The sequence below is a fragment of the Pogona vitticeps genome, chromosome 1 (genome assembly GCF_051106095.1).
Source record: "Pogona vitticeps strain Pit_001003342236 chromosome 1, PviZW2.1, whole genome shotgun sequence".
In the NCBI taxonomy this organism is placed as follows: domain Eukaryota; kingdom Metazoa; phylum Chordata; class Lepidosauria; order Squamata; family Agamidae; genus Pogona; species Pogona vitticeps.
In genome coordinates, this window is record NC_135783.1 from 113,780,554 (window position 1) to 113,806,502 (window position 25,949).

Sequence of the window (25,949 nt, forward strand, 5' to 3'; positions counted from 1 at the left end):
ATGTAATTGACAGCTTGTGAGGACAACACTGAGATTTCATAAGCTAATGAGGTTCTTTACTAAAATGTTCAGTAATGTGTGTGTTGGGGGGGGGAGCTAAACTTACATCCTTAACCATTCCATGATTAAGAAAACCTGAACACGCTATTCAAAAGTAAGGAATGTACAAAGTTATGCAACACAAAAATAAACATAAAATTTTGCCTAATTTACACTTGCAAAATTGCATGCAAATGCAAGTAGATCAATAGGGACCACCTCGGTGGGAAGGTAACAGCGTTCCGTGTCCAAGTCGCACTGGCCATGTGACCACGGAAGATTGTCTTCGGACAAAACGCTGGCTCTATGGCTTGGAAACGGGGATGAGCACCGCCCCCTAGAGTCGAACACGACTGGACAGAAATTGTCAAGGGGATCCTTTACCTTTACACTTTTTCTCCATAGGACACAGGTAAAGGTAAAGGTTCCCCTTGACATTTAGTCCCATCGTGTCCGACTCTAAGGCGCGGTGCTCATCCCCGTTTCCAAACCGTAGAGCCAGCGTTTGTCTGTAGATAGTTTCTGTGGTCACATGGCAGCGCGACTAGACACGGAACGCCGTTACCTTTCCACCAAGGTGGTGCCTATTTATCTACTAGCATTTTTACATGCTTTCAAACTGCTAGGTTGACAGGAGCTGGGACAAGCAATGGGAGCTCACTTCGCCGCATGGATTCAATCTTACGACTGCTGGTCTTCTGACCTTGCAGCACAGAGGCTTCTGCGGTTTAACCTGCAGCACCACCACGTCCCTTTTCCATAGGACATAACATTCATTTTTTTCAACAACACTAAATTAGAACTGTTTATTCTATTTTAACTGTTTTAATAAGGAACACAAATAAGCTGGCTTATTTTCAACTTGGTTTCAACAGTGTGAACTGAAGTGATTTAAATAGAGTAGACCTTTGGTCTAGATGGGTGAGATAGATAGATAGATAGATAGATAGATAGATAGATAGATAGATAGATAGATAGATAGATAGATAGATAGATAGATAGATAGATAGATAGATAGATAGATAGATAGATAGATAGATAGATAGATAGATAGATAGATAGATAGATAGATAGATAGATAGATAGATAGATAGATAGATAGATAGATATAAAATCTGTTCAAGATCCTAACATAAAGGGTTCATAGAACATAATAGCCAGATTCTTCCTGGTGTTCACATACTCTGTGTGATTGCTGTGGATAATTCTGAGTCACTGATAAGTGGACAGGACATGTCACTGTCATGTGCCTGATAATGCATTCAACTGAGCAATGAGTCCCATGACCTTATCTACTAGCTACACTTTGCATGCCAATTTATACCAACAGGATTACGGCTTGTTTTTCCTCTTGATAAAGGGAATGGCATCTTACCTTGATCTTGACCATCAAAGCATCAATAGACAATTCAAGTTCCTTGACTTGATTGCTCATTTCTGGTTTTCCCTCTTTCAGAGCACTCACTACTTCATTGAATTTGTCTAGCCTCTTCTTCAGTGTGCGAACCTTGATAAGGCCATCTATGCTGTGAAAGGAATATTTCTTTCAGTTTCAGACAGTTTTCTGCATTCAAGAGACAGTCAATATGGATTGAAATCTTATCCTGTGCCCTCTTAACCACCTGCAAACCCACCGGATCCTGACGTAGAAAGTATAGCATGCTAAAAGGCAGAGCAAAATTACCATGTTTTAGTTTCCCCAACAAACAGGGACTTGCGATGGAAAGGATGTAGAGCAAGAAATGAGCAAGCAGCTTTAAAAGCTCCCTCAAGGCTCTTCTAATCTAATGTACTAGGAAAAAAAACATGTTCAGGAATAGTTGCTCTTCCTGCTTCAGATCACTGCAGGTACACAGGTTTCTGTGTGTAATAGATCTTTTAAGAGAAATACTTTAGAGTTAATCTGTACCACAGAGTGGATGTGCTTGTCTTTCCCTGCTTCCTAATCTTTGTGATAACAGCACATCACGCAGCTGTTTACATGTACAATGTGGGCATGCCATTGGCCGAGCTATCAAACTAACCAGACGAGAAGAACAGGGGCACCCTCAGTCTGTTCAATGAAATGGACTGGACTTCAATGAAAATATCACTCAAGCCAGCCCAGAGAATACTAAGAATCAGCAAAAGGTAAACAAGGTGCAAAAGGAGCAGAATTCGAGTTTCTCCTTTTTTGAAGGAATTCTGAAAGAATGCAATTTGCATCAGCCTTGGGATGATACCAGTTACAGTCCAACGGCATCAACAAGGCCACACATTCTCCACCCTTGCTTTAGGATAAGTGGAAGGAACATGGACATGCTGGAAGATACACCCGGTTTTAAGTGTCTTAAGGGCCTGGACACAATATGCAGACTTTACCAGCATCAAGAGTACAGATTTATGGATGGACAAATTTAGGATGGGGTTGCAAGCATTTATAGTTCTCCTCTTCTCCCTACCGTGGTTTATGTTTTCTCCTGCACAGCCACATACGAATCGTCTTTTGTATTTTAATGCAGGCAGTGGCTCTGTATTTTATCTTGTTTTTCACTGTGGAACAGAAGAAAGAAATGTAGGTCCCCTCAGAAATGAACAGTTGCACATGTCTAAATTCATAATATGCATTAAAAATGGAATAGGAAGAGCAGATGACAAAGGATTATTTTACGTACAACTCACCAAACACTTTTAATATATACGTACTAATGCATATATTGGAAACATTTGGCCCCCACACCTCTAATTTACACTGTAAGTTACTTTGTAAATTAGAGTCAAATTTGTGGGTCTCACCAATATCAACAGAGTCAAATCTGTGGGTCTCACCGACATCAAGTACAATTACATTGTAAATTAGAGTCAAATTTGTGGGTCTCACCAACATCAAAGCAATCACAAAAGCTCCCTCTCACATCTTTCCTTCCTGTTATTTAACAAGAAAAATAACTACAGAACAGTCTAGTCTCTTCTCCACCACAGACACAAGTTACAGTTGCTGTACATTTGAGGCAGAGGAAAATCTGGTGGCAATGATAAAATTACAGTTATTTTGCTAGCTGTAGGAAATGCAGCAGTGGCATGGTTCCAATGATTTTCCTAGAGCCAGCCTAACCCTCCAACCCAGGCTTGTTGCCTATCCCTGTACCAATGGATGGCTTCCCCTATTTGCAATTAAGATCCAGGAGTTGCAACAACTCTCTCACAAGCGGCCTTCATAATGTTGTAATTTTACTATTGTTTTATTCTGTTTGTTGTGAGTCGCCCAGAGTAAACATTGTCTAGATGGGCGGCATATAAGTCGAATGAATGAATGAATGAATGAATGAATGAATGAATGAATGAATGAATGAATGAATGAATGAATGAATGAATGAATGAATGAATGAATGAATGAATGAATGATTCTCATCAGCTCTTCCCAGGAAGGGGCAATGGGAGCTGCAGCTCAACATCTTCTGGAGGGTGACACATACCTCTCCTCTTTATTGGGTAAATATAGACACCTTTCAGTACTTTTTCTCAAGAGATTCTCCTACACATACACACACACAGAGAGAGAGAGAGAGAGAGAGAGAAAGAAAGAAGATTCCCAGATACATACATTTAATAACCGACAGCGAACACCACTGAACCTTCTTCCAACGACTGCAAATTAGCCAATGGTTGACTCGTTTAACCAATTCAGCCAGATGATCTGGATCTGATTTCATGATCTGATCAAACTCTGCAAACTGAAAATGGAAATCAGTATCACACAAGGGAAGGACATTCAGAAGACAACCTCCCTTGGAACTTTGGGGGCTGCACAGCTCTGCCAGAAACAGAATGTTGTCACCCTGACAACATTGTGTGGTGGCCACACAGGCTGACAGTAAGCTTCTGAGCAATATTCAAGGTGCTGGGTTTGATTTTTAAAGCCAGTCTAGAGCCAGGTTATATGCATTTCCTGTATGAAGTATATAACCTCCTCCCAATCTGATGGTACAGCAGGAATCTCTGCTCCAGTTCTATGCTAGGTGGAGGGTATACCACTAGAGCAGTAAACCAGGGATTCTACGCTCAAAGTCTTGGTAAGCTCCATAAGAAAAATGCAGGGTCAAACTAGGCAGTATGTTTAGCACATTTTGGAAGAGGCGCTCCCTCAAGTGATGAAAGATGTCTGTTTGTCCTAGGACATAATTTTCCTTGCACAAGTATCTCTCTCTTAGGTCTTGCTTTCAAACACTGCTTTGATTTGCCATTGGCTATGGGAAGGGCCTGGCATGCTCTGGTCGATGGGGTCACGAAGAGTCGGATACAACTTAACGACTAAACAACAATGGAAAGGTTAAAATGGAATCTTCCTGGTATTAACTTCTGCAGCACAATCCCACAGTGAGAGAAAAGTAGGTGAATGTTCGAAAGGGAAAACAGATTAACTGCAGACCATCCCATTCCCTGTAACAATTTGTTTGACCTTAAACCTCTCACCTAGCTTTCAGGGAAAGAAGAAAGTCCCATTTATTTATAAATATTTTTGCCATAGGTGGCTATATAAATTATGGTGGGGGATTTCAGCACTGCCCCAATTTTCTACCTTTTTTTTTGTGACGGAGAGATATGCCTTTATTCCTCCATAAGCTACCCTAAGCATGGAGAGAGTTGTGACTGAAATATTTTAAATCAAGAGATACTTAAAATATGTTGAGGCCCTTCCAATAAGCACATCTGCATCAGCAAAAGAGAAGAGATTAAACTGAGCTTTCTTATAACACAACTGCAAAAAGCAGCACTGTCTTAGTTATCGGTTAGTTTGCAAAAAGAATGGAAAGAAGAAAATTCAGCATTTTAGTTGACGGCCGTTAGCTCTTCTTGGGTAATAGTGACACTTACCTTGCCAGGTCTAAAGAACACCTTGGTTAATCCAAATTTATAATCATTTTCATTTAGCCCAAGAGCTTTGAAGAGTGCCTAAGAGAAAAGAAAAATATTTTGGTGGAAAAATACATTTGTGGGAAAAACAAAGATATTAATAGTAATTCATTTTGCTATATAACAAAGTACTCTGTGCCATCAAGTGGGAACTGACTTGTAGCAACCCTAATAGGGCTTTCAAGGTAAGTGAGATATTTAAGGAGTTGTTTTACAAGTTCCACTCCCCCCAGTGAGTGTCCATGGCTGAGCGGGCATTCGAACCCTGTTCTCCAGAGTCCTAGTCCACTACACCACACTGGGAATCCCATAACATACAAAAAGGAGCATATGAAACCTTTGTAGACTTCAATACCTTGCAGAAGAGTCTAGGATCCAACCGGGTCAGCTTTGGAGGCATATACTTTTTGTACATGTTGTACAGCTCATGGAATGAAGCTCGGGATGGGAAGCCACCCTGCATCAAATCCAAAACGGAAACCATACCTAGAGTAAGAGATATGGGAAAATAAGTCACCCCTATTTTGGTGGAAGAGACAACTGTCACCTTCTCAGTGCTTTGGAGAAGTGTTCCTTTCAATCCTAGATGAAAGAAAACACACATATTCTTACAAATCCTGCAGCTTCATTTGGATACACAGCAATTGCCTGAAGAGCCCTCACAGAGCGTGATGGCTAGGCCTCCCCACCTTGACCTAATTTGTCATACTAACTAACCATGACACTATTAATGGCCCTGTTTTTGTACAGATTCACAACATAATCAGATTACACTGAAGAGTTGCTGTTCAGCTCTAGCCACTAGACCAGTCCATGGGAGACATTAGGTCCCTACTCAAGTACCCCCATTCTTCCCCAGAATATTTGGTAGAAAGGAGGGAACTGCCACTCCTAGGAGCAGTGATTAACCTTTAAAACAAGACAGTGTCCTTTCTGTTTCCTTGTTCTACAAAAAGGAGACTGTACTATTTTCTGTATATGTAGCATTTTTTAAAAAACATCAAAAAAACACAAAGTGGGCATCCAGTTACTTCCAGTTTCACTTTTCAAAGCTTGCCTGGCCTGTAGTGGGTCCAGGGGCAAAAAATGGCCCTTGAATCCACTGTGCTTGAGCATGGCTTCTCCAGGGCCTTTCCACCAGAACAAAGAGACATATCATTTTATTCCAAAGCCAGAGTGTCAACACTCCCATGACCAACAACACAACAAAGGGCAGAATATCCAACAAATGTGACAATGTATAACTGTATGAAAATTGTCATTCGGAGCCAAACTGTACATTATAAGTTATTTGTTATTAGAAAGGAAACCATGTTAGTATTCAAAAGACATAATTGAGGCAGTTTTTCAAATCTGAGAAACTAGTAAATATGAAATACTTGTGCTATTTTCATTTTTCACTGCTTAAAAGGCCATATTAACACAGTATGCTCTATTTTTAGCATTCTTTTACTGCTAAGGGGTGGGGCTTTTTAAAAGTATCATAAGCTTATTTCTTAACTAGAAGATAAGAACAGGGGCCCATAAAACAAAACCATGACTCATGAGTAAGTCAGAAAAGGAGTTTCATTACTTCCTGCCTGCCTCTCTCACCACACTGCCAAAAGCAATCAGCCTTCAGATTACCAGCCAAAACTGGTGTCAATAGAACCCTAATTAAAGCAGAGTTGTTAAGCATTTGTGACTGATCTGCTAAATTAAACTTTAAATGTGACTTGACATGAACAGCATTAGGGACGTTTGCCAAGACGAACCAGATGCTTAAAGCCTCAGGGCCCTCTGGCATGCTAAATTTACCAAGAAATTAAAGGAAAATCCAAAGTGGCAGCTAATAAAAACTAGAAATAAGGCTTATTTCAGAACACATTAAAATAAACTGAATTAGTTCTGCACTTCAAATTTCTGAGATTCACCTCTGTCATGATTAGCTGTCATGTTGCAGCCTTTTTTTTTACAACACATTCTCCTCACTGTTACTCAAAAGTCACCTAGCACTGTAGGAGAGGCTGCTAAGAACACTTTGCCCATGCATCCAGAGATGGGCAAAGCAATTTTAACCACAAAATAGCTACACCACTGGGAGAAGAAGGGATGAGGTAGATCTGTGATATGCCTCAGCTCCAGCTGGGAGTGAGAAAAATACCTCTCCTCCCTGAGCCCAGTTTTCATCTCTGCAATTTTCATTAAATGCTTCTAGTTTCCTTTCCCTGTAAGGAATAAAGCATACGTACATATGTGTATATACACTCACACACACATAACACAAAGAAGAATTAGACTGCTGTTAAGAAAGATGCCCACAACCCACCTACTTCTTCCACCTCTTACATAAAGCAGGAATGTCCCAAGTCCCAACATTTACACCTGCCAGAATAGCACCAACAACAGAGGTTTTAGAAGTGGAGTTCTGTAAATTAAGAGATTGGTGTAGGTATCTCTTATTGCACACCAACTGTGTGACTTAATGTGCAGTAGGAATGGCACAAATATTCTTCTCACCTATGCTGGACCTCTTATTAAAAGTCCCAGGGAACATATTGCTATCCTCATTTCTGAGGAAAAGAATGTTGTCGTTTCTTCTCCTTTTACCATGAGGATGAATCAACCAAGGCCTTATATTCCAGTGAACTCGGCAGTGATTGGTTTGAAAGACTATATTAGGGACTGGGCATTAGAATAGTATAAGGCAGTGGTTCTTAACCTTTTTGAAAGAAACGCCCCCTTGAGCCATTGAGGAAGTTATCATCGCCCCCTCCCCGCGGTGATACTGTATCTTTATTTATTTGTTTGTTTGTTTGTTTGTTTAAGACACTTAAATCCAATGACCCCTGAAAACAAAATTCAATTACAAGAAAATGAAATGCCCCCCAAAAGTAACATTTAATGATTTACTGTAGTTGCAAGCAAATTTTAAGATGCAAAAAGAAATATTAAAAGGGCATAAAAACAAACCACAATGCAGGAACTAAAAATTTCAAGACAAAAACTCTGAAACTGAATTAAAAGTTGAGGAAAATATGTATTCATGCATACTGTAAAAAGGCTGCAGCCATCTTAATAGGTTTGGCTTGCTCCAGCGCCCCCCTACCGCCCCCCCTTCTGGTCCAGTGCCCCCACACCGCCCCTTTTCGTTCTACCGCCCCCCTGAAAAATGAAATCGCCCCCTGGGGGGCATTATCGCCCATGTTAAGAACCACTGGTATAAGGAATACTTGGTGTGCAATTCCCATGAATCATAGTCAGTCAGACTGCACCTCTGCCTTTTTCTGCCTCATGAGACGTGCCCTCTGCTTCTCTACACCTCTGGTTTAGTATTCCATCCTTACATCAAAATAAGGGGCTTCTGGTCTGCTCTTTCAACACAGATTTTCAGAGGTAGGTGGAGAGCCAAAACAAACCACAATTATTACTTTTTAAAGAAAGTTGATGGAGGCAAGACTTTACCAGAATGTAGGATCTCCCCTCTCTGTCTATGAACAATGGCTGTTCTCATCTTGTTCATTTTTTTCCCTTCGCTGGATCCATGAAATATCAGCTCCATCAGTAAAGACCTTACAGGCTGTGCTTATATCCTTACCCTTACCCGACTCAGAGCCACAAGAAGACACCATTGTGATACCTTTCACTTTTAGCGGAATAAAACTGCACAGCCAGAAACCTTTCATGGTAGCACCGTCCCTAGTACTTCACAAAGAGATGCCATGCTGATGCTTGTCCATGGGAGCTACATAATAGGGTACCCACGGTGAAATAATTAAAGCTAAGTCCAGTATTTCCAATAATGGAGAAAGCAATAAAAAAAAGGAGACTTCAAAGAACCTCAGGGGGTGCCAATGCAATGCTTTGTTCCTAATCAAATGATGTATTCATGTTCTTATGTTCAGAATTTTTCAATTTAAAGTTCCTTTTCACTGCACACATAATTTTCTGAAGTACACAGGATGCCAAAGTTTTCCTTTCTTTTCATATTTAACAGCTTCGTGGAAAACAAGGGTTCAGTAGCTGAAGTCTACTGCCTAAAATTCTGTTAATGAAGAATCAGTCCTGTCTGCTGCTTACTGTTATGCACAGTAATCCCACGGCTTTGACAGAACATGGACAAAATTAAAAACAATCAGATGCTCCCAATTAACAAACTTGTGCCTAAGGGACTGCTGCTTCACCGGGGTGTGAAACCTTTCATGCCCGTTCCAACACTGTCACTCAGACACTGAGCTAACAGCATCCCATTACCTGAACACTGGAGTTGAGAGAGGATCTGGGCGCCTTCAAAATGGTGACTTGTCATCTTTAAATTAGGCTTGATACAGCGAATAAAACTAGACCCCTAATGGAAAGACAGCAGGTTATTATCGCCATAAAAATATTTGGGAATCACTTAAGAGCTAAATAAGGGATACAGGTGATTCAGGCTTCATCTCCATGTGAATTCTGGCAGCTGGTCTGGAGGGCCAAGCTGTCCATTAAAGCCACAGCTTGTCATTTAGGTCACTGAAATGCCAGCATTTAGAAACAATACATGCACCTGCTATTTTATCATGATAGTGCATTTGAATAGTTTCTCCGCTGCAAGGACGAGGAGGAGGAAAGAGAAGAAGGAGAGGAGGACAAGAAAGAGGAAGAAGAAGAGGAGGAAGGAGAAGGAGGAGGAGAAGGAGATGAATGTCAAAATACTATCCAAAAGTCTGCAGAACATTGATTACTCCTCTGGAATATTATTTTCCCATTTCCCAAGATTTCATCTGATTCTGAAATGCATATTAAGCAAGAGAAACATGGGCATGCTTAAATATAGCATTTGTTTTTTTTTTACTTCATTTGTTCAGCATTATTAGAAGAGTAATAGGCATTGTCATATGTTCCATTCCAGATATACTGTATTGGAGTGGCTGCTTGAATTGAAACACTTCTGGCTGCTGACTGAAAGAGACCTCAAATCACGCTAAACCATCTGTTCCAAGGCCTGCACAGATTCAATAGAACACATCCTGTTCAGTCTCATGAATGAACTGGCCAGGCAACTGTTTCCAAAAGGACTATGTAAAAATAAATAAATCCTTAAATGAATACTTGGCCATTGTGAATGCTACATACACCATTGCCAAGCTGAAGATGCTAGTACCATTAATTCACGAAGAGGCTATCACATTTTTAAGGAAGTGTATGCTAGGCCATTAGCAGCTAGAACAGTTGAGAGGGATCACAGAACATTCATGTTGCAGCAAAGACCAACTTATTAGGAAATCCAGCTTTACATTTATTATTAACTTTGTGATGAACTGCTGCACATCTGTTTTCTGTACTGAAAGACAAATAAATGGGAACGGAAAGCAGAAAGCACTGAATCTGCATGAATATTTACTTACAGTACTACGAAGCTTTTCCAGCAGTAGGTTTAGCTGGGTCTGTAAAAGCAAAAACATCTGCATCAATAAGGAGAACTCAAAATTAAGCACACAGCAGGACACATCAGTAGTTGCATGCAACAGTCAGTACAAGATCTCTGCACACAGAAAGAGTTGTTTAAGTGAAGTTCCAAAGGCAAACACGCACCGAGGGTGTCAACAGCCTCAATAGTAGCAGATGATTTCCCTGGGCTGAACAACACTTGTCTTCCCAAGACAAAAGAAGTAGATCATTTGGTGATGCAGTCATTAGAGTGCTGGTCCCAGACTGGTTAAAACCCTCACTCAACTAGGAAGTTCTGTAGACAACCTTAGAATAGTCACCCTCTCTCGGTCTAACGTAACTCACAGGATTGCTGTGAGGACAAAAAAATAAAGAGGTCCATTTTTGGTCCTATACGTTCTTAGGAGAAAAAGCAGGATACAACTTTAACAAACAAAGAGGATATCAGGGAAGAATTCAGGAAGATATGGAAGCTAAAGCCCACTTTGGACACAGGCAGAGAGTTCATCATGTGATCAAGCTGTGAAGGGATGAAAGGGGGCAAAGAGAAGACTTGCACCAAAACAGCTAGTGCATCATACACATAATAAGGCACCCTCCAGATGTGTGGGGCCACAATTCCCATTATCACTAGCAATCATGGCCAGTGAAAGCTGCCAGAACAAAACAGACTAGAATATGAAGACAGAACCCTTTCCACTAATAAACAGAGAAAGGAAGCAATATTTTATGGAGTGTTGTTTCCCAAGTAAGTCCTCTCAGTAATTAAAATAACATCCAACTAAAGTCCTGAGGAGTTCTCCTTGCAAGTAAGATGTGGACTGTGAGAGCAGGTATACATATTGCCATTGTGGTGCCTGCTGCACATCTTCCATCTCTCTCTGTGTGTGTCTGTATTTCTCCTGAACCAGTTCAAGGTTCACTCAGCCTTCCACCCTCCTGAGGTCAATAAATTGAGCACCCAGCTCACTTGGGGAGGGGGGAGGCAATATGCAACTTATACAATTTAATTACATTAAATTGTAAACTGCCAGAGAGTGCTTTAAGCATGCTTCTGCTTTACTTCAGGCAGTTAAAACTTATGCATTCTGTCAAACATCCAATGAAAACAGATTTGGGAGCCTCCATTGCCAATTCTCGATTTTATAAATGGGGAGGGTATTTTTGAACTAGCTTTTTTTCCATGCTTGTTTGTTGTTCGAAAAAAAATGCATGCACAGCCTGACCAATGACAGAAAGGGAAAACACCATAAATATATTTAGGGTCGTTTTTAGTTGCAAGGAACTTTATTTTTTTTATTTAAAATATTTTTACCCCCCCCTTTCTCCTTAAAAGGCTCAAAGGTAGCTTACAATAATTAAAAGACAATATTTAAAAGCTAAAAACAAGGGATTTTTCTTGCTTAGATGCAGGAATATTTAAAAATTCAAACATTCATTATCCTACCCTACAAAGCGCAACAGTCAACTTACTGCCCAAGAGCTGTTTTGTCATATGGCAAACTATTTGTCTAGATTAAACAATCAGACCTATCTCCATCTTCAGAAGGATGGGAACTTTTGTAATTAAGAATTTACCACAAGCCCCAACTTCCTCCCTTTCATCATCTGCCAAAGCCTACATTAGAAGCTCTTTGGGAAGAGCTTTTTGTTTTCCTTCTATACTATTTTGTAAAATATTAACTCGTCTGAAGAAAGAAAGAAAGAAAGAAAGAAAGAAAGAAAGAAAGAAAGAAAGAAAGAAAGAAAGAAAGAAAGAAAGAAAGAAAGAAAGAAAGAAAGAAAGAAACTAGTAATCTTCACCACTGTGTTCTCCTGAAGGCACCTACATACTTTTTCTGCTTGAGAATAAGACCTCCTCTTTGGAACTATTTTTCCCATTTGAACACTGAGAAAGCTGCTTTATACCAGATCAAACCACTGGTGAATCTAGCACACCTAGTCTCTGCTGCCCAGCAGAAATTCTACATAGTTTCAGGGAGGAATTTTTGCAGCTCTGCATGTTGAAGCTGGGGACTCAACCTGGGAACAAGTGCTCTGCAACTGAGCTACAGGCTTCCCCAAATCCTCTGTGTAGACATATTCATGATACAGGTAATTAACACAGGAACTGATAAAGAGATCAGCAGAGAAATGGACACCCTGCTGTGCCACAGAGATACCATCCCAACATTACACAGAGACGATATTGGAATTCTGACTGACAATTATAGCAGTTTGATAAAGAATGAGTCCACAAAGGGGATACATTTACCTGCAGCCCTCCGTTTTGCCTCTGCCTGTTTTTCCTCTCAACTTCCCTATAGCTCCCTCCAGCCACATCCTGAGCTGGTAAAAGCCAACTAAAATAAAAAACTGATGAATGGGGAAAGGAAGCAGAAAAACAGAGAAGGCTTAACATATGAAGAACAGAAGGTATAGTGGTCAGATTTTACAGCTCAGAACAAAAGGAATTAATTAGGAAAAGCATCAGATACTACATTTCGTTGAAAGGAGAAAAAGGAAATGCCAAAAACTCTTGGAAAGTTTTCTTTGGTCCAAGCCAATAAGTAAAACCATTCACCCAAAGTTTTATTTGTGCAAAGCCATTAATATATGTAATAGGTTTGAACAAATTATAATACTTTACATTCAGAGGTACTACTTTATGTCTAAGCGGAACATTCACAATGAGTCAACTGAAAGCCTTCCTTGAAAAACACAAATTCTAATTGTAAATCAGAAAAGTAAAGCCTTTCTGAGGTGAAAACATCCTTAGCTTGCCTTTGATTTTTGTTAAAGTGGTTTCAGCACCTGTAATTAATGCATTTGGTGTTAGCTAGTACAGATTAAGGTAAAGGTAAAAGTTCAGCTTGACATTTAACCCAGTTGTGTCCAACTCTACGGGGCGGTGCTCATCCCCATTTCCAAGCCATAGAGCCAGTGTTTGTCCATAGACAGTTTCTGTGGTCACGTGACCAGCACGACTAGACACAGAGCGCCGTTACCTTCCCACTGTGATGGTACCTATTTATCTCCTCGCATTTGCATGCTTTCGAACTGTTAGGTTGGTAGGAGCTAGGACAAGCGACAGGAGCTCACTCCATCGCGTAGATTCTATCTTACGGCTGCTAGTCTTCTGACCTTGCAGCACAGAGGCTTCTGCGGTTTAACCCACAGCGCCACCACGGCCCTCTTAATACAGATCAGCATTCAACAATTACTCGCTCCAAATGCAAGATGCAATACATTCAGGTGTGGTGAGCTCTTGGTTGGAACTCTGACAGACGCAGCTGTAGAACAGGCCACAGAACAAAGACAGTGGTGAAAGTGTGCACTGAATGTAAGCATGTGACCAAAAAAAAAAAAAAAAGCCTGCCAAGAAAGTATTACAGAGGTAGATTAGAAAAGGGCAGCCTTTCAAGAAGACCAAGGGATTGCAGAAGGGAGAGGGGTCGTGCGAAAGAAATACATGAGGCAGAGTTATCTAGAGATCTCACAGACTCATCTGAAGCTGGGACACAGATGGGAAAAAGAGGATCGGAGACAGAAGGAATGCCCAAGAAGAACAGCGCTCCAATCCCCATTTTCCTTCAGGGTATATTGACCGAACACCAGGAAATGGTAGGGCATTGAAGATACGCCTCCCTTCCCTTTTGCCAAATTCAGTATACAGGATCTGCATCAATCCCACCACAAAACTTCTGAATGCTACCATTTCGAGTCTACCTACTAAAAAATAAATCACCACTGAGTTACCAGGCACCAGTTTTCAGTAAATATGCTAGTATGATTGATCAAGAAGAAGAAAAGAAGGGGAACTCACTCTGCTATTTTTCCTACTCTTCCAATTCCATTTTGTATGTAACCACTGGAAATATGCATGGACAAGCTACCAGATTTTCCACACTCCTACCTTGAACTTGTTTCCCACGCTGATGAAGCTGAGTTTTCCTGCTTTTTGTTTATGGTCTTTGTTGTTGTTAGAACTGGATTCAAAGAGCTGTCGGATAAATTTATCTTTGGATTCACATATAAGGGACTCCAGAGACATATGCAGAGCGTCATTGTTTTTTTCCACAAACTGGGTCTGGGGAAAATAATGAACTGGTTAACTTAGAGGGATTGCTCACACACGTTTAGCTACATTCCTTGATCAAGTAAGCTGGCTGGATAGTTCAATGAGTTAGGTATCTGGTTAGGTATTGAACAAGTAACTACTGCATTGGTGAATAGGTCCTTGGTAAGCAAACTTCTCTTCTACCTCAAATGTGAAACTTTCTAACAGAATCTGTTAACTCATCTAGCTGCAGTTATTTACATGCAGAGATACCACACAGGATAACTGTACATGTCAGTCCTTACACATACAAACTTTGCATTAATTGGAACATGGGTTAATATCTTACTTTCATAATCTAATTTGTGCTGAATTTTTTTGTCATGCTATGCCAACATTTCTCAGTCTTTCATAACACAAGCCCTCTTTCAGTAAACATAAAAATTCTCTTGCTCCCTTTCAAACTTCCTTCCCTCCAATAATTTTATTTGAAATCAGAAATACTGACATTTGGACTGGGCATCATTTTTCCAGAACTTAAGTCAGCACCACTACTGTGGGACACAAGTGTTTTGTTTTGGTATGGTAGGAGTTGCAGTTTGGTGGGGAAAACTCTTCAGAAAGTGCAGAGCAAAACCATATACACACAAGGACTCAGTAGTAAAGAAAAAGGAAAGTTAACACATACATTCATGTGTGCCATGTGATCTTACTAAACAATAGACATAATATATTACAAATAGAAAAAACCCTAATAATATTGAATTTCTTTTTTTTCAGTCTATACACTTGTTTCCTGAAATCCTATAGGGCACGTATCATTGGCTGAATATCACTGTGCTATGTCGTGCATGACAAAATCCAATGGTCAATGAATCTTTAAGATATTGCTCAATACAACAGAAAGAAGGCAGGGAAGATGAACTACACAGAGTAGCCCATAGAGTTGGGAATCTTCATTTTCATGTTCTCAAGCCACCCATAAACCACCTCTGAACTAATTCCATGAGGGTTCTCCTATCTCTCATCAGCCAGAAGACAAGGGTTTGATAGCTTCCCAGGCAAACATCTAATTCTGGGGAATCAGAAAGAAAGGGGAAGTTTTCTTGCTCTTTGACAGCAGTACCACAAAAGGAAATATTTTACAGAAGAGCAGAGAGCTTATGCATTTGAACTCCATTTCTCTTTCTCAGTCAACAACTGAAAAACAGTTGTGGATAATGAAGAAAAACAGGATGTTATGGAGAACTAATGAGAAGCTGGGCTTGAAAGTAAGATTTAAACTTTTTTTTGATGAACTGGGTGAGGGGCGGGGTATAAATTCAATAAAAGTAAAAGTTCATGAACTGAGTCCACATTGTCATCACAAAATCACTAGATAAAAATATCACTACCTAAAAAGTAGTGAGGATTTCCCTTCTCTTGGTAGTCTGATAATTATCGAAGACTGTCTACTCTTCTGCGTGCCTAACCAATATTACAACGTCTCCAACTGGAGGCCACGTATGTGTCCCACCAACCTGTGAAGCCAAGTCATTGAATACACAAGGCAGAGCTTTATCTGTAGCAGCAAAACTATGGACTCCCTTCCCAAAGCAAGTCAGACTTCCTCCATTGCTTAATGTGACTGTTTGTGTCTATAAGTTATTTTAAAGCTGATTTTTTTGTTGTTAAGATTTTTTTTTTTTTAAGAGTACTGATTTCTAACCTTGGTTTTTAAAGTATCTGTTTTAATTGAATGTTTTAATCCTTTTTTGGTTGACCCGTAACTTTGAGGACTCTCATGGGAAGAAAAGCAAAAGATGAATAAATAAATGAACAGTTTTAATAGGAGACAGATGCATAGATAATCCCAGACTTATTGGCTAGGCCAAGCCAGTCACGTTTTTTCCATTGGCTCATTTAGTTAATCAACTAAGAACAAAATCTTAGTAGGCTTGACTGGGTGAATCATTTCCTCAATAATCAGAAATTATTGGTTGCTTCTCACAACAATGTTGTTAACTTAAGGGACAGTTGTCCTTTCTTTAACACCTATGTCATACAGATGAGCACAAGCTGAAACGCTGGCCTTTTCCAGGGTATTACTGTATACACTGTTTATTATGCTCCGCATTGCTAGTTTCCCCCCACCCCTGGCTTTCCAAAGGCAAGGCAAGCCTTCTCTTTCAACAAGACTGTCAAGCTTTGTTGTTGTTTGATGTGCTCTGCGGCATACTAAGTGGCACTTTAATATTTTAATTGATTTCCTGGGGGATAGTTTGTTGCCTTTGTGGTTAATAATGAAAAGTGATTTTATATAACACGTTCAGGCTACTGTTGGCTATCCTACGGACTCAAAATCAGTTGTAAAGGCAGAATAATATACAATAAAACAAAAGGTGACAAAACAATTAGTGAAATGAAATAAATGCACCATTAGGTTCACAGAGATATTTAAATACATTTAATTCTAGGACCTTCACTCCTAGTTGCAGCTCTAGCTGCTCAGCCACCTTCTCAACTGTCAATCATTTAAGTTCGTTAGCAAACTGTTGAAAAAATCAATATAGGAAATGAAGTGCATCTGAAATAACATTTACCGTTTCATAGCACACTGCACCTGCAAAATGCCTGATAATAAAGCCCTCATCATCTCGGATATTTCTATGAACAGCCAGTTTGGACTTCCTGGGTATCTGAAATGTAAAAGGAACATCAAAAGCTATACACAACTGCAACAGAAATGGATCACACGACAGGTCCCTCATATACATCCCACATCTTAACATGCAGTTAACACACCAGCAGATTATCTGCCTTTCAGATACAATTCTGACTATCATAGCCTTATCCTGCAGTATACTGGAATCTGTAGTATACTGAGCTGCATACAATTCCCTACAGTATTTCAAAAGAGTTCAGTGGTTATCTATGTTATAATTATCATTGTTTCATCTTAAATCAGTGGTTGACCAGACCAGATGGGTGGGATATAAATCAAATAAATAAATAAAATAAATAAATTAAATACTATTTCACTCATTAAATACATACACTCATCACTTCTGTGCCCAAACTCCTTTCATATTAAATGGGGGCTACAGTTAAGGATGCAGAAAAGAGCACTTGTGAAACCAAAAATCCAGAAGCAGCAGCAGCAGCAGCAGCAACAACAAAAAAAAACCAGTCCAAAATGGCAGCAGAAAGGGTCTTAAATTGATTTTGGTGCCACTGGTTTTTAAGTTTATTCTATGCTACTGTTATTTGTGCTATATTTTAGTGTTTACTGAGCTTGGCTTTAACAGTTTGTAAATCAGCCAAAATAGTGCTTCAGCACTAATGGGATAGTACATAAATTTAAATAAATAAATAACCAACCAACCAACTTTTGAAAAGAACACTATCTTAACCTACATCTGGAACGCTACCAGCAGGGGAGAAGAATCCACTTTCCCCATGGGAAGTGCCCAAAGCCTTGGCAACTATATCACCCACTCTGTTTTAAGAGATGAAGATACTCAAAAAAGAGTGTCTTGAAAGAGACTCCAGTGGACATTCATAGTACAAGGCAAGCCTTTAGATCCCACAGCCTAGGAGCCAAGCAGTTTAGGGCCTAAGTGGTCAAAAACAGCTGTTGGAATTGCACCAGGAAACAAACTTAGAGCCAGGGCAACCATTTCAGCACTGCTGTTGTATGTTCGTTGCAGCCCGTTCTAGTCCACAGGCCAGAAGCCACATTTCACACTATCTATAAATCTGTAAACAGCCGTGAAAGCCTTCGCGAACACATTAGACACTTGTGTGTTGGCGCTGAAGGTGAGGGAGGCACAAATAATGGTGGCTGGGTTGTAGCTGTAGCTGACGCTCCTGCGCGCTCACGCCGCAGGAAGCAACCCAAGCACATCCAAGGAGTGCCAGCCTGCACAGATGGAAGCAGAAATGGATTTGCTTCACTTAAAAAACAAAACAAAACGGATCATTCAAACATCAGGAAAGACAGTATTTAATTGCGTCAACACCATGAACATTAAATTATCATTGTCCTGGAACCGCAAGCACAGAATGCTCCTTTCTGCTTGGTTACCGCACAGTACTCTTGTCACAGTAATTAGGAGTAAATGACTGAGGCCATACGGAGATTAAAAACTGCCATGATTACTGCCATAATATTACTGTGGTTATCATACAGGTTCCGTAATCCATATGCTGATCTGTAGCTTAACACAGTCAAGATCCTAAGCCAGGATTAAGCAATATTGTGGGTGTGGGGGGGCTGCATTGCCCTCCCCTATCCTCCAGGGTTTACACATTGCTGCTGGCACTGTGGGACAAAGGAGGACTTTTTCACTTTAAATATTGCAATATTTAAATCCTGACAGCAACAAGTTTAAAAGTGTCTGTTTCTAGTTATGTCTGCCACCAAATCACCACTGAATTTTAGCAGAGCCGAGACATTGTGGTGCACAAAATACAGTAGGGCTAAACGATCTAGATAGTGGGATTTGCATCCCCAAAGTCCCTCCGTTTTCTCAAACAGCATTCTTTTCAAAAGATTTTGCTCATTTTTGAAGTGTAGTGGTGAATCTCCAGCATTCATCCAAACAGGGCCTATAGAGTGCAGCATCAACCTGAGCTGAAGGACTGGTTTGAGCACAGAAGCTGACTGGATGGGCAGTCCAACATTAACTTCAGCCATAGTATTGGGGTAGCGGGCTCCACTGCACCTGAATCACAGGAGCAGCTTCTGTGGCATACAGAATCGTATTCCAAACAAGGCGATCCAGAAGAAAAGCTGTCAGTGCTATCTGTGAGCATTTGCTGCTTGAGGCAGCCACTTTAATCTGCCTAATTGAAGGGCCAATCATTGGGTGCAACATGATGAGGCTGTTTCTTTGTCTGTATATTCTGTCAAACTAATGAAACTCTCACTGCCCACTTACAGCATGCAGAACCAAAACTCACACATCCAGGATATGCAGCTACTAGAGATGGGAGTCCCATGTTTTGTATGAAGCACAGCACCACAGATGATACTGAGTTCCATCTCCCTCCCTGCAGGCCTTGTGGTCCACTTACTGGGCGCTGCATGCTGGTGGGGTCCTTCTCTGGCAGTGTCACTCCAATCCAGGCAGGAGCCCAGCCAGTCTTTCCCCGCCTCCTCAGACAGCCAACCACTCTGGCGAGGAGAAGGGGCAGGGAGTCTCCCTGCACAGCCGATGAGTGGTTGGCTATCTGGAGAAGAGGGGAAAGGCTCGCTGGCTGGGCTCCTGCCTGGATTGGAGTGACACTACCAAAGAAGGATCCCACCAGCATGCAGAGCCCGGTAAGTGGATCAGGCAGCCTGGGCGGAGAAAGATGGGACTCAGCACCACATGCAGTGCTGTGCTTCATGCTTTGTATAAAGCATGAAGCTCCCATCTCTAGCAGCTCCACTCTAGTCACAGGCAAATGGGTCCAACTTTGCTCCAAATGAGAGCAACCCCAAATACTAACAGAAAAAGGATACAACCCAATATCATGCACCTGTTTTTTATTTTTATTTTTAACAGTTTCTAGTTGGCCCCAACTAGTGTCAATACCAAAATTAAACTTACTGAGAGCCTGAAGTGGTCTTTGTGTTTTTGGTGGACTGTTGATGTAAAGTGCTGGTCACTTGGCTGGGGAAGACGATTTTCTTCGTCCAAGATATCAAGAACACCTATTAATTTTCCTTCAATTAAATCTGTTGGTGAGATGGAAAACAGAAAGTTGATGTAAGATATGCAACGACAAAACTCATACAAATCCCAAAGATACATCTGCTTAAGCAGTCCCACAGAAGCTTCAGACTAAGGATAGGGAGAAAACAAAATGATGCATCGCTATTCACTTCTAAGACAACCTGCAACAAATAAAACTTAAGAACAAAAACAGTATCCCAGTATTCAACATTCTTACCTATGCAATCTTGATTATCTACATAATGTACTTCATTGACACCTAAACCTTCTTTCTGGTAAAGTTCTTGTTCCTGAAATAGAAACAATAACATTGTTATATTGGCAAGATCTTGCTGAAATGCCTATTTTCTTATGTCCCTTATACAGATGCCAAGGGTACATGCCCACACTGTGACACAACTGCACCAGCATCATTGTTGCTTCTGGCACGGCTGTCATTTATTTTCAGCCTGGGACAAAAGAGTCTATTGTGATGTGCCACCTACAGTTTTAACCTATTTGGCCTATGCGAAACAAAACAGGTATGAAATTCTGTTGTTTCAGTTTCTAAACATTCCAGTTGTATAATTTTCTGGTGCCCAGTTCAGCCTCACTGCTCATCTGCTTTATTCTTTTCCAGCATATAATTCATTAGGTTTCTCTCACAAACATGCCTTGGTTTGGTTCCTAGTGATTACTATTAACTCTGACCTTCCATCATTGTAGTCTTAACTAGTACAATCATATATTTCCTTTTATTTACATGTGCTAGGAGTACAAGATGAAATGAAAAATAATTCCCACCATTTCAAAAGGTTTCCTTCACTATTTTCAAAGTCTATAGAACCTTAAAGCATTCAAATTTCATATGGGCTGGAGAAAGTAGATGAGAAAATAAAGAGGTTGATTCTGACATAACTCTTCCACGTGAGTTCATCGGAGGGCTTTCAAAGCATTGCATATGAACAAAACGGTAACTTTTAAAGGGGTGACCAAAATTCTATGAGATTCATGGAAGTAACTCCAAGAATCGCTTATAGACCCATCAGGACTTAGATTAGATGGGCAACGAGGGAAAAAAAAATCATTGAAGCTGTTACTACTGCAGTAAAATATATGGAAATTTTTGCAGTATATTGCTGAACCAATTGATTGCACAGTATACTCTACATTACATACCTCTTTGAGAATCCGTTCATTAAAGAACTGCTGCAGTTTCTCATTACAATAGTTAATGCAAAACTGTTCAAAGCTGTTGTGTTCAAAATATTCTGTGGAACAAAAAGATGAACAGCTTTTGAGTAGAAAAGGTCAGCTTGCAGAAGACACGTAGCATAAAATAGCATATACCCTTATGCTACCTTATGGCACAGAGCTCCCAGCCTTAGATCCAAGATATAACCATCATAATTCTGAAGAGCAAAGTTAGACTGCTCCAATTGTTCTGCTTAGAAATACACATTTGTGATTACTCCTGGCATTTCACATTTTGGATGCTAAATGTAGGTGCAGCATCATCTGTCAATCTCATTTCTCCTTACTATTACCACGAAAAATCACAGTCAAAGGCTTAACGACAATAGCTTTCCTCCATTATTTCTCTAGACCAGTGGTTTCCAACCTTGGGTCTCCAGATGTTCTAGGACTACAACTCTCAGCACAGCTAGTGGTGAAGTCTTCTTGGAGTTTTAGTCCAAGATCATCTGAGGACCCAAGGCTGGGAATCATTGCTCTAAACCTAACCCACAGCTCAAACTCAAGGCAACAAACATACAGAAGCCAGTGCAGCACAAAGGTTTAAAAACAGGAAGTTGTTGTTCAAATACTAACTCAGCCACAAAACTGTTGGGTCTGTTTAGGTCAGATATTAGACCCCTGTGGCTCTTGAGATACTGAAACTATAGTTCTCACCATTCCTGTCTAACAACCATTCTGGCTTTCGCTTATGGGAGTTGGAGTCCACACACAGTAGCTTGCAATTCCCTTCTTCTGGGGATCTCCTGGGACTGTGCAGCTCGCCCTAGGCCACACAGGCTGGCTTTACTTCGAGGAAGCACAGTGTGGAATCAAACCGCCAGCCTCTAGCTTTACAGCCAGATACCTAAATCACTGAGCTATCCAGCCAGTCAATTCTGGTGTACAACGGAATAATTAAAAAAGTGTTCTAGCAAGTTCAAGAGGTTGTGATGAGACATGGGCAATTTCAAGTACAAAAAATGCAAAATGTTATGCTTGAAGAACAGCTCTCAGGAGCGGCCATGCTCCCTGTCGAACTCTTTAAGAGATGTAGCTCAGAAAAGTTAATTTTCCCATTTCTGATCATTGGCAGCCACCATGCGACTCTGTTACTCTGACTTTTCCTGGAAAGACAGCTCTCCCACAAGCATGAAATCAATGGCACTGGGGCACAGTTAAATGGAAAAGAGACCAAACTATGCAGGAACTAAAACAAAGCAAAGCAAGTATGGGGCTAATTAGCACATGGTTTGGGAAACGCAAGGACACCACACCCCAAGTTGAATGTTTGCAGAAGAGGAAGATAGGAGTAGAAAGAAAAAGAAAAGATATTGAATACTTAAAATACAGAACACTTACCAAAACCAGCAATATCCAGAACTCCAATAAAAAAAGATGAAGTCTCAAATGGGAAACACTGATTTACCCGGTTTACCACATGATCAAAGAGGTGGCTGTAGACCGTTTTTGCCAAGGCGTCACGTGCATTGTTTGCCTGCTCTACTTTCAGTGGTACTCTGTGAGACAAGAAAATTGCCATTAACCACTGTGATTATGATTTTTCATCTTTTAAGGCACATCTTGTCAAGCCAACTGGAAATAAAACAGTTCAAAAACAATAACTGTACAGACAACCAATCCATAAGAAAATAAACAAATCAAATCATGAATGGGTACCAGCAATACATTTGGCATAGAAAGCTGGGCTGAATTACACAAGACCTTGGAGGGCCCTCTCAAAGGTCGCAAGATGTGGCACAAAGAGGATACCACAAGAAGAGGAGCCTGAAAGTAGGCGGGGCTTTAACTAAGGTGAGGATGGAGGGGGGGGGAACTCCTGCGTTCAGTCCCACTCTACAACATTCTACCCAAATAGCAAACCTTTACAAGATTAGAGCAGAGGTCTAAAGCAGGTTCAACTGAACATGACCAACAGACTTTATCAACTGCAAAACACCTAGTACAGTGGTGCCCCACATAGCGTCGTTACTCCGTTCCAGGATTAACGTCGCTATCCGGATTCGTCGCTATGCAGGGGGGAACCCATAGGAACGCATTAAACTCTGTTTAATGCGTTCCTATGGGGCGAAAACTCACCGCTATGCGGGGAATCCTCCATCCAGTCACCATTTTCGCTGCCCGGTAAGCGAGGGCAGGGTGTGAAAACGCTGAGTGCGGCCATTTTGTGGAGGCGGTGGCCATTTTGGAACAGCCGATCAGCTGTTTAAAAAACATCGCAATGCAATAATTGGTAAGCGAAACACTTACCGATCATCGCAATGCGATGTTTAGCCACCTAAAACATTGCAATACAATTGCAAAAAACGGGTCGCTATGCAGATTTGTCATTAAACGGTGTGCTCGTTAAGCGAGGCACCACTGTAAATCCATTCAGCTGGATGCACTTACAACTACCTCTTCAAACCTCTTGACTGACATCAGGGAAACTGGTGCCGGGTTTACGTGCATCCCTGTATCTCCATGATGATTACAATCCCACCTACTTTCATAATGTAATATTTATTTTATTTATTAAATTTATACCCCACCCATCTAGACTGAAGTCTACTCTGCGCGGCTAACAACAATAGATAAAATAAAAACAATATAAAAGAATTTAAAAAACACAGTAGTACTGTAATATAGCTCAAGATGGGAAAAATATTCAAGTGATACTAGATTCAAGTAATACTAGAAAGGGCTAAAGTATCACGTGGGACAGGCTCAGCAACCTAGGAAACCAAAAGGGGATACGATGGGAACCCCTGAGTGTATTGAGAAATGCTTCCACCACTATTATGAGAATGAAGGCAGCCACCCATAAAACCACCCATACAAGGTCCCCAGTCCATACAAAACAGCCCTTTTGTGAGCCCAGCCCACCTATCAGTGGAGCACTAGCTCCACACGCTACCAAGTACAGTAAGAACTGCTTTACATGAATTGAATCATGAAAGATTATCAATTCTCTTCCCAAATTCCCTATAATTCTGTGAGATGCACATACAAATAATGACCTCATATATCTACATTTGTGGAATACTAGGAAGAACTCCAATACTTTGGCCATCTCATGAGAAGAGAAGACTCCTTGGAAAAGACCTTGATGTTAGGAAAGTGTGAGGGCAAGAGGAGAAGGGGATGACCGAGGATGAGATAGCTGGACAGTGTCTGCGAAGCAACCAACATGAAATTGACAGACCTCCGGGAGGCAGTGGAAGATAGGAGGGCCTGGTGTGCTCTGGTCCATGGGGTCACGAAGAGTCGGACACGACTAAACGACGACGAGGAGGAAGAACAAACACTCATGTGCTAGTTACTTCCAATGGCAGTTATAAACGTTACTTGTTTGGGATTGCAGCTCTCAAAGTCCCCAGCCAGCGTTTCAAATGACTATGAGATTCTGGGAGCTGTAGTATATGCTTCCTGTGGGACTCTGAGAATTACAATCTTTTAAAAGATATATTTTTTTCCAAGCTCTGATTTCCATATCTTCTCCTTTCTGTCAACATGTTAAGCAGATTTCACTTCAGCACTTGCAGTTTTTTTCCTTGTCTTTACTGTTCACCTCCATTTTAATAGAAGAAATCATACAAGATTAAGCAGGTCTATTAAAAACACCCTCAACCTTCACAATCCATATATATGCATTCATGCAAGTATCATTAGCAATTATCCAGAATCAATAATGCATAAGGTGCCACTAGAAGGACAGAAAGGACACAACACTTACCTTAGAAAAATGGTAATCTATATAAAATAGGCAAAACGAGGATTGTGGATATAGAAAAAGAGATTAGGGACTTCTAAACATTTAGGGCAGATGGAATCATAGGCTAGTGGAAGAGCATATGAGACAAAGCAAAAGCATTAAACCTTTATGGAGAACTTGGAGCAAGAGAGGAGAATGACTCAAAGGAGAGAAGGGTGTTCCAGCACGGTTTCATTTAGGGCTGAGTCAAAAGTCCTCCAGCTAATATTTTCTACATCAGATGCTACACAGAGGGTCCTACTGCCTTCCCACAGAAGGTAGTCTTTTTGGCAGCCGTTTACCAATTGGTTTTCTCTCTAAGCAACACTACCTTTGTAACTACTGGAAGAGAGAAAGCTAAGGCAATGCCTATTCAGTTTCCATCACTCTGAAGTAGCTTTGTTGGATTTTGGTATGACTGTTGACAGGGAGAAGAAGATGCAATAGGTGTGGTGAGGAATGTCTCTAAAATTACAGCCCATCAAGGCTGGAAAGAAATAAGGGAAACTGCTTCTATCTAAACTCCAGAAACTACTGAATATTTTGGCGGGGTCTTTGCAATCTATGTTGTGTGTGTGCCCTCTCACTGCAGTAGCCAGCCAAACACATGCAAGAGAGCACAGATATATGCCTTCTGAGCACAGTCAAACAGGAGTGTGCTTTTTGGAATAAGCAGACTCCCTATTTCAACAACAAAAAATTAAAAAAATAAACTTTAGTACAGGCAGGCAGGCATATGTTGAAAACAGCAGACACAAATAACCATACACAGAAAACAGCTCAGCGATGACAATTATCATTTGTGGTGCAGAGTAACAATCCCCCCACCATCACTATTTATTTCTCTTCCTCTTCGCCTGAAGAAGCAAGGCCTTAACTTTCAACGGAATCAGACAATGAG

At 40.7% G+C, this 25,949-nt stretch overlaps 1 protein-coding gene across 9 annotated transcripts in view; it reads right to left on the bottom strand.

The window, feature by feature from the left end:
- MYO6 (myosin VI) overlaps positions 1-25,949 on the bottom strand; it is a 136,503-nt gene that overhangs the window by 34,900 nt on the left and 75,654 nt on the right. For 7 of the 9 annotated variants that reach the window (XM_020785828.3, XM_020785827.3, XM_020785826.3 and 4 more), the window contains exons 13-25: positions 22,657-22,814; positions 21,241-21,332; positions 20,300-20,372; positions 19,957-20,084; positions 16,963-17,058; positions 14,237-14,410; positions 10,299-10,337; positions 9,166-9,259; positions 5,288-5,418; positions 4,894-4,971; positions 3,623-3,752; positions 2,481-2,571; positions 1,415-1,565 (exon numbers count right to left, since the gene is read on the bottom strand). In XM_020785828.3, the coding sequence (XP_020641487.3) occupies positions 1,415-1,565; positions 2,481-2,571; positions 3,623-3,752; positions 4,894-4,971; positions 5,288-5,418; positions 9,166-9,259; positions 10,299-10,337; positions 14,237-14,410; positions 16,963-17,058; positions 19,957-20,084; positions 20,300-20,372; positions 21,241-21,332; positions 22,657-22,814 (1,435 nt within the window). Of the gene's footprint in view, positions 1-1,414; positions 1,566-2,480; positions 2,572-3,622; positions 3,753-4,893; positions 4,972-5,287; positions 5,419-9,165; positions 9,260-10,298; positions 10,338-11,898; positions 12,697-14,236; positions 14,411-16,962; positions 17,059-19,956; positions 20,085-20,299; positions 20,373-21,240; positions 21,333-22,656; positions 22,815-25,949 lie in introns of those variants that run through there. The other 2 variants (XM_072999475.2, XM_078385630.1) reach the window with 1 other exon arrangement.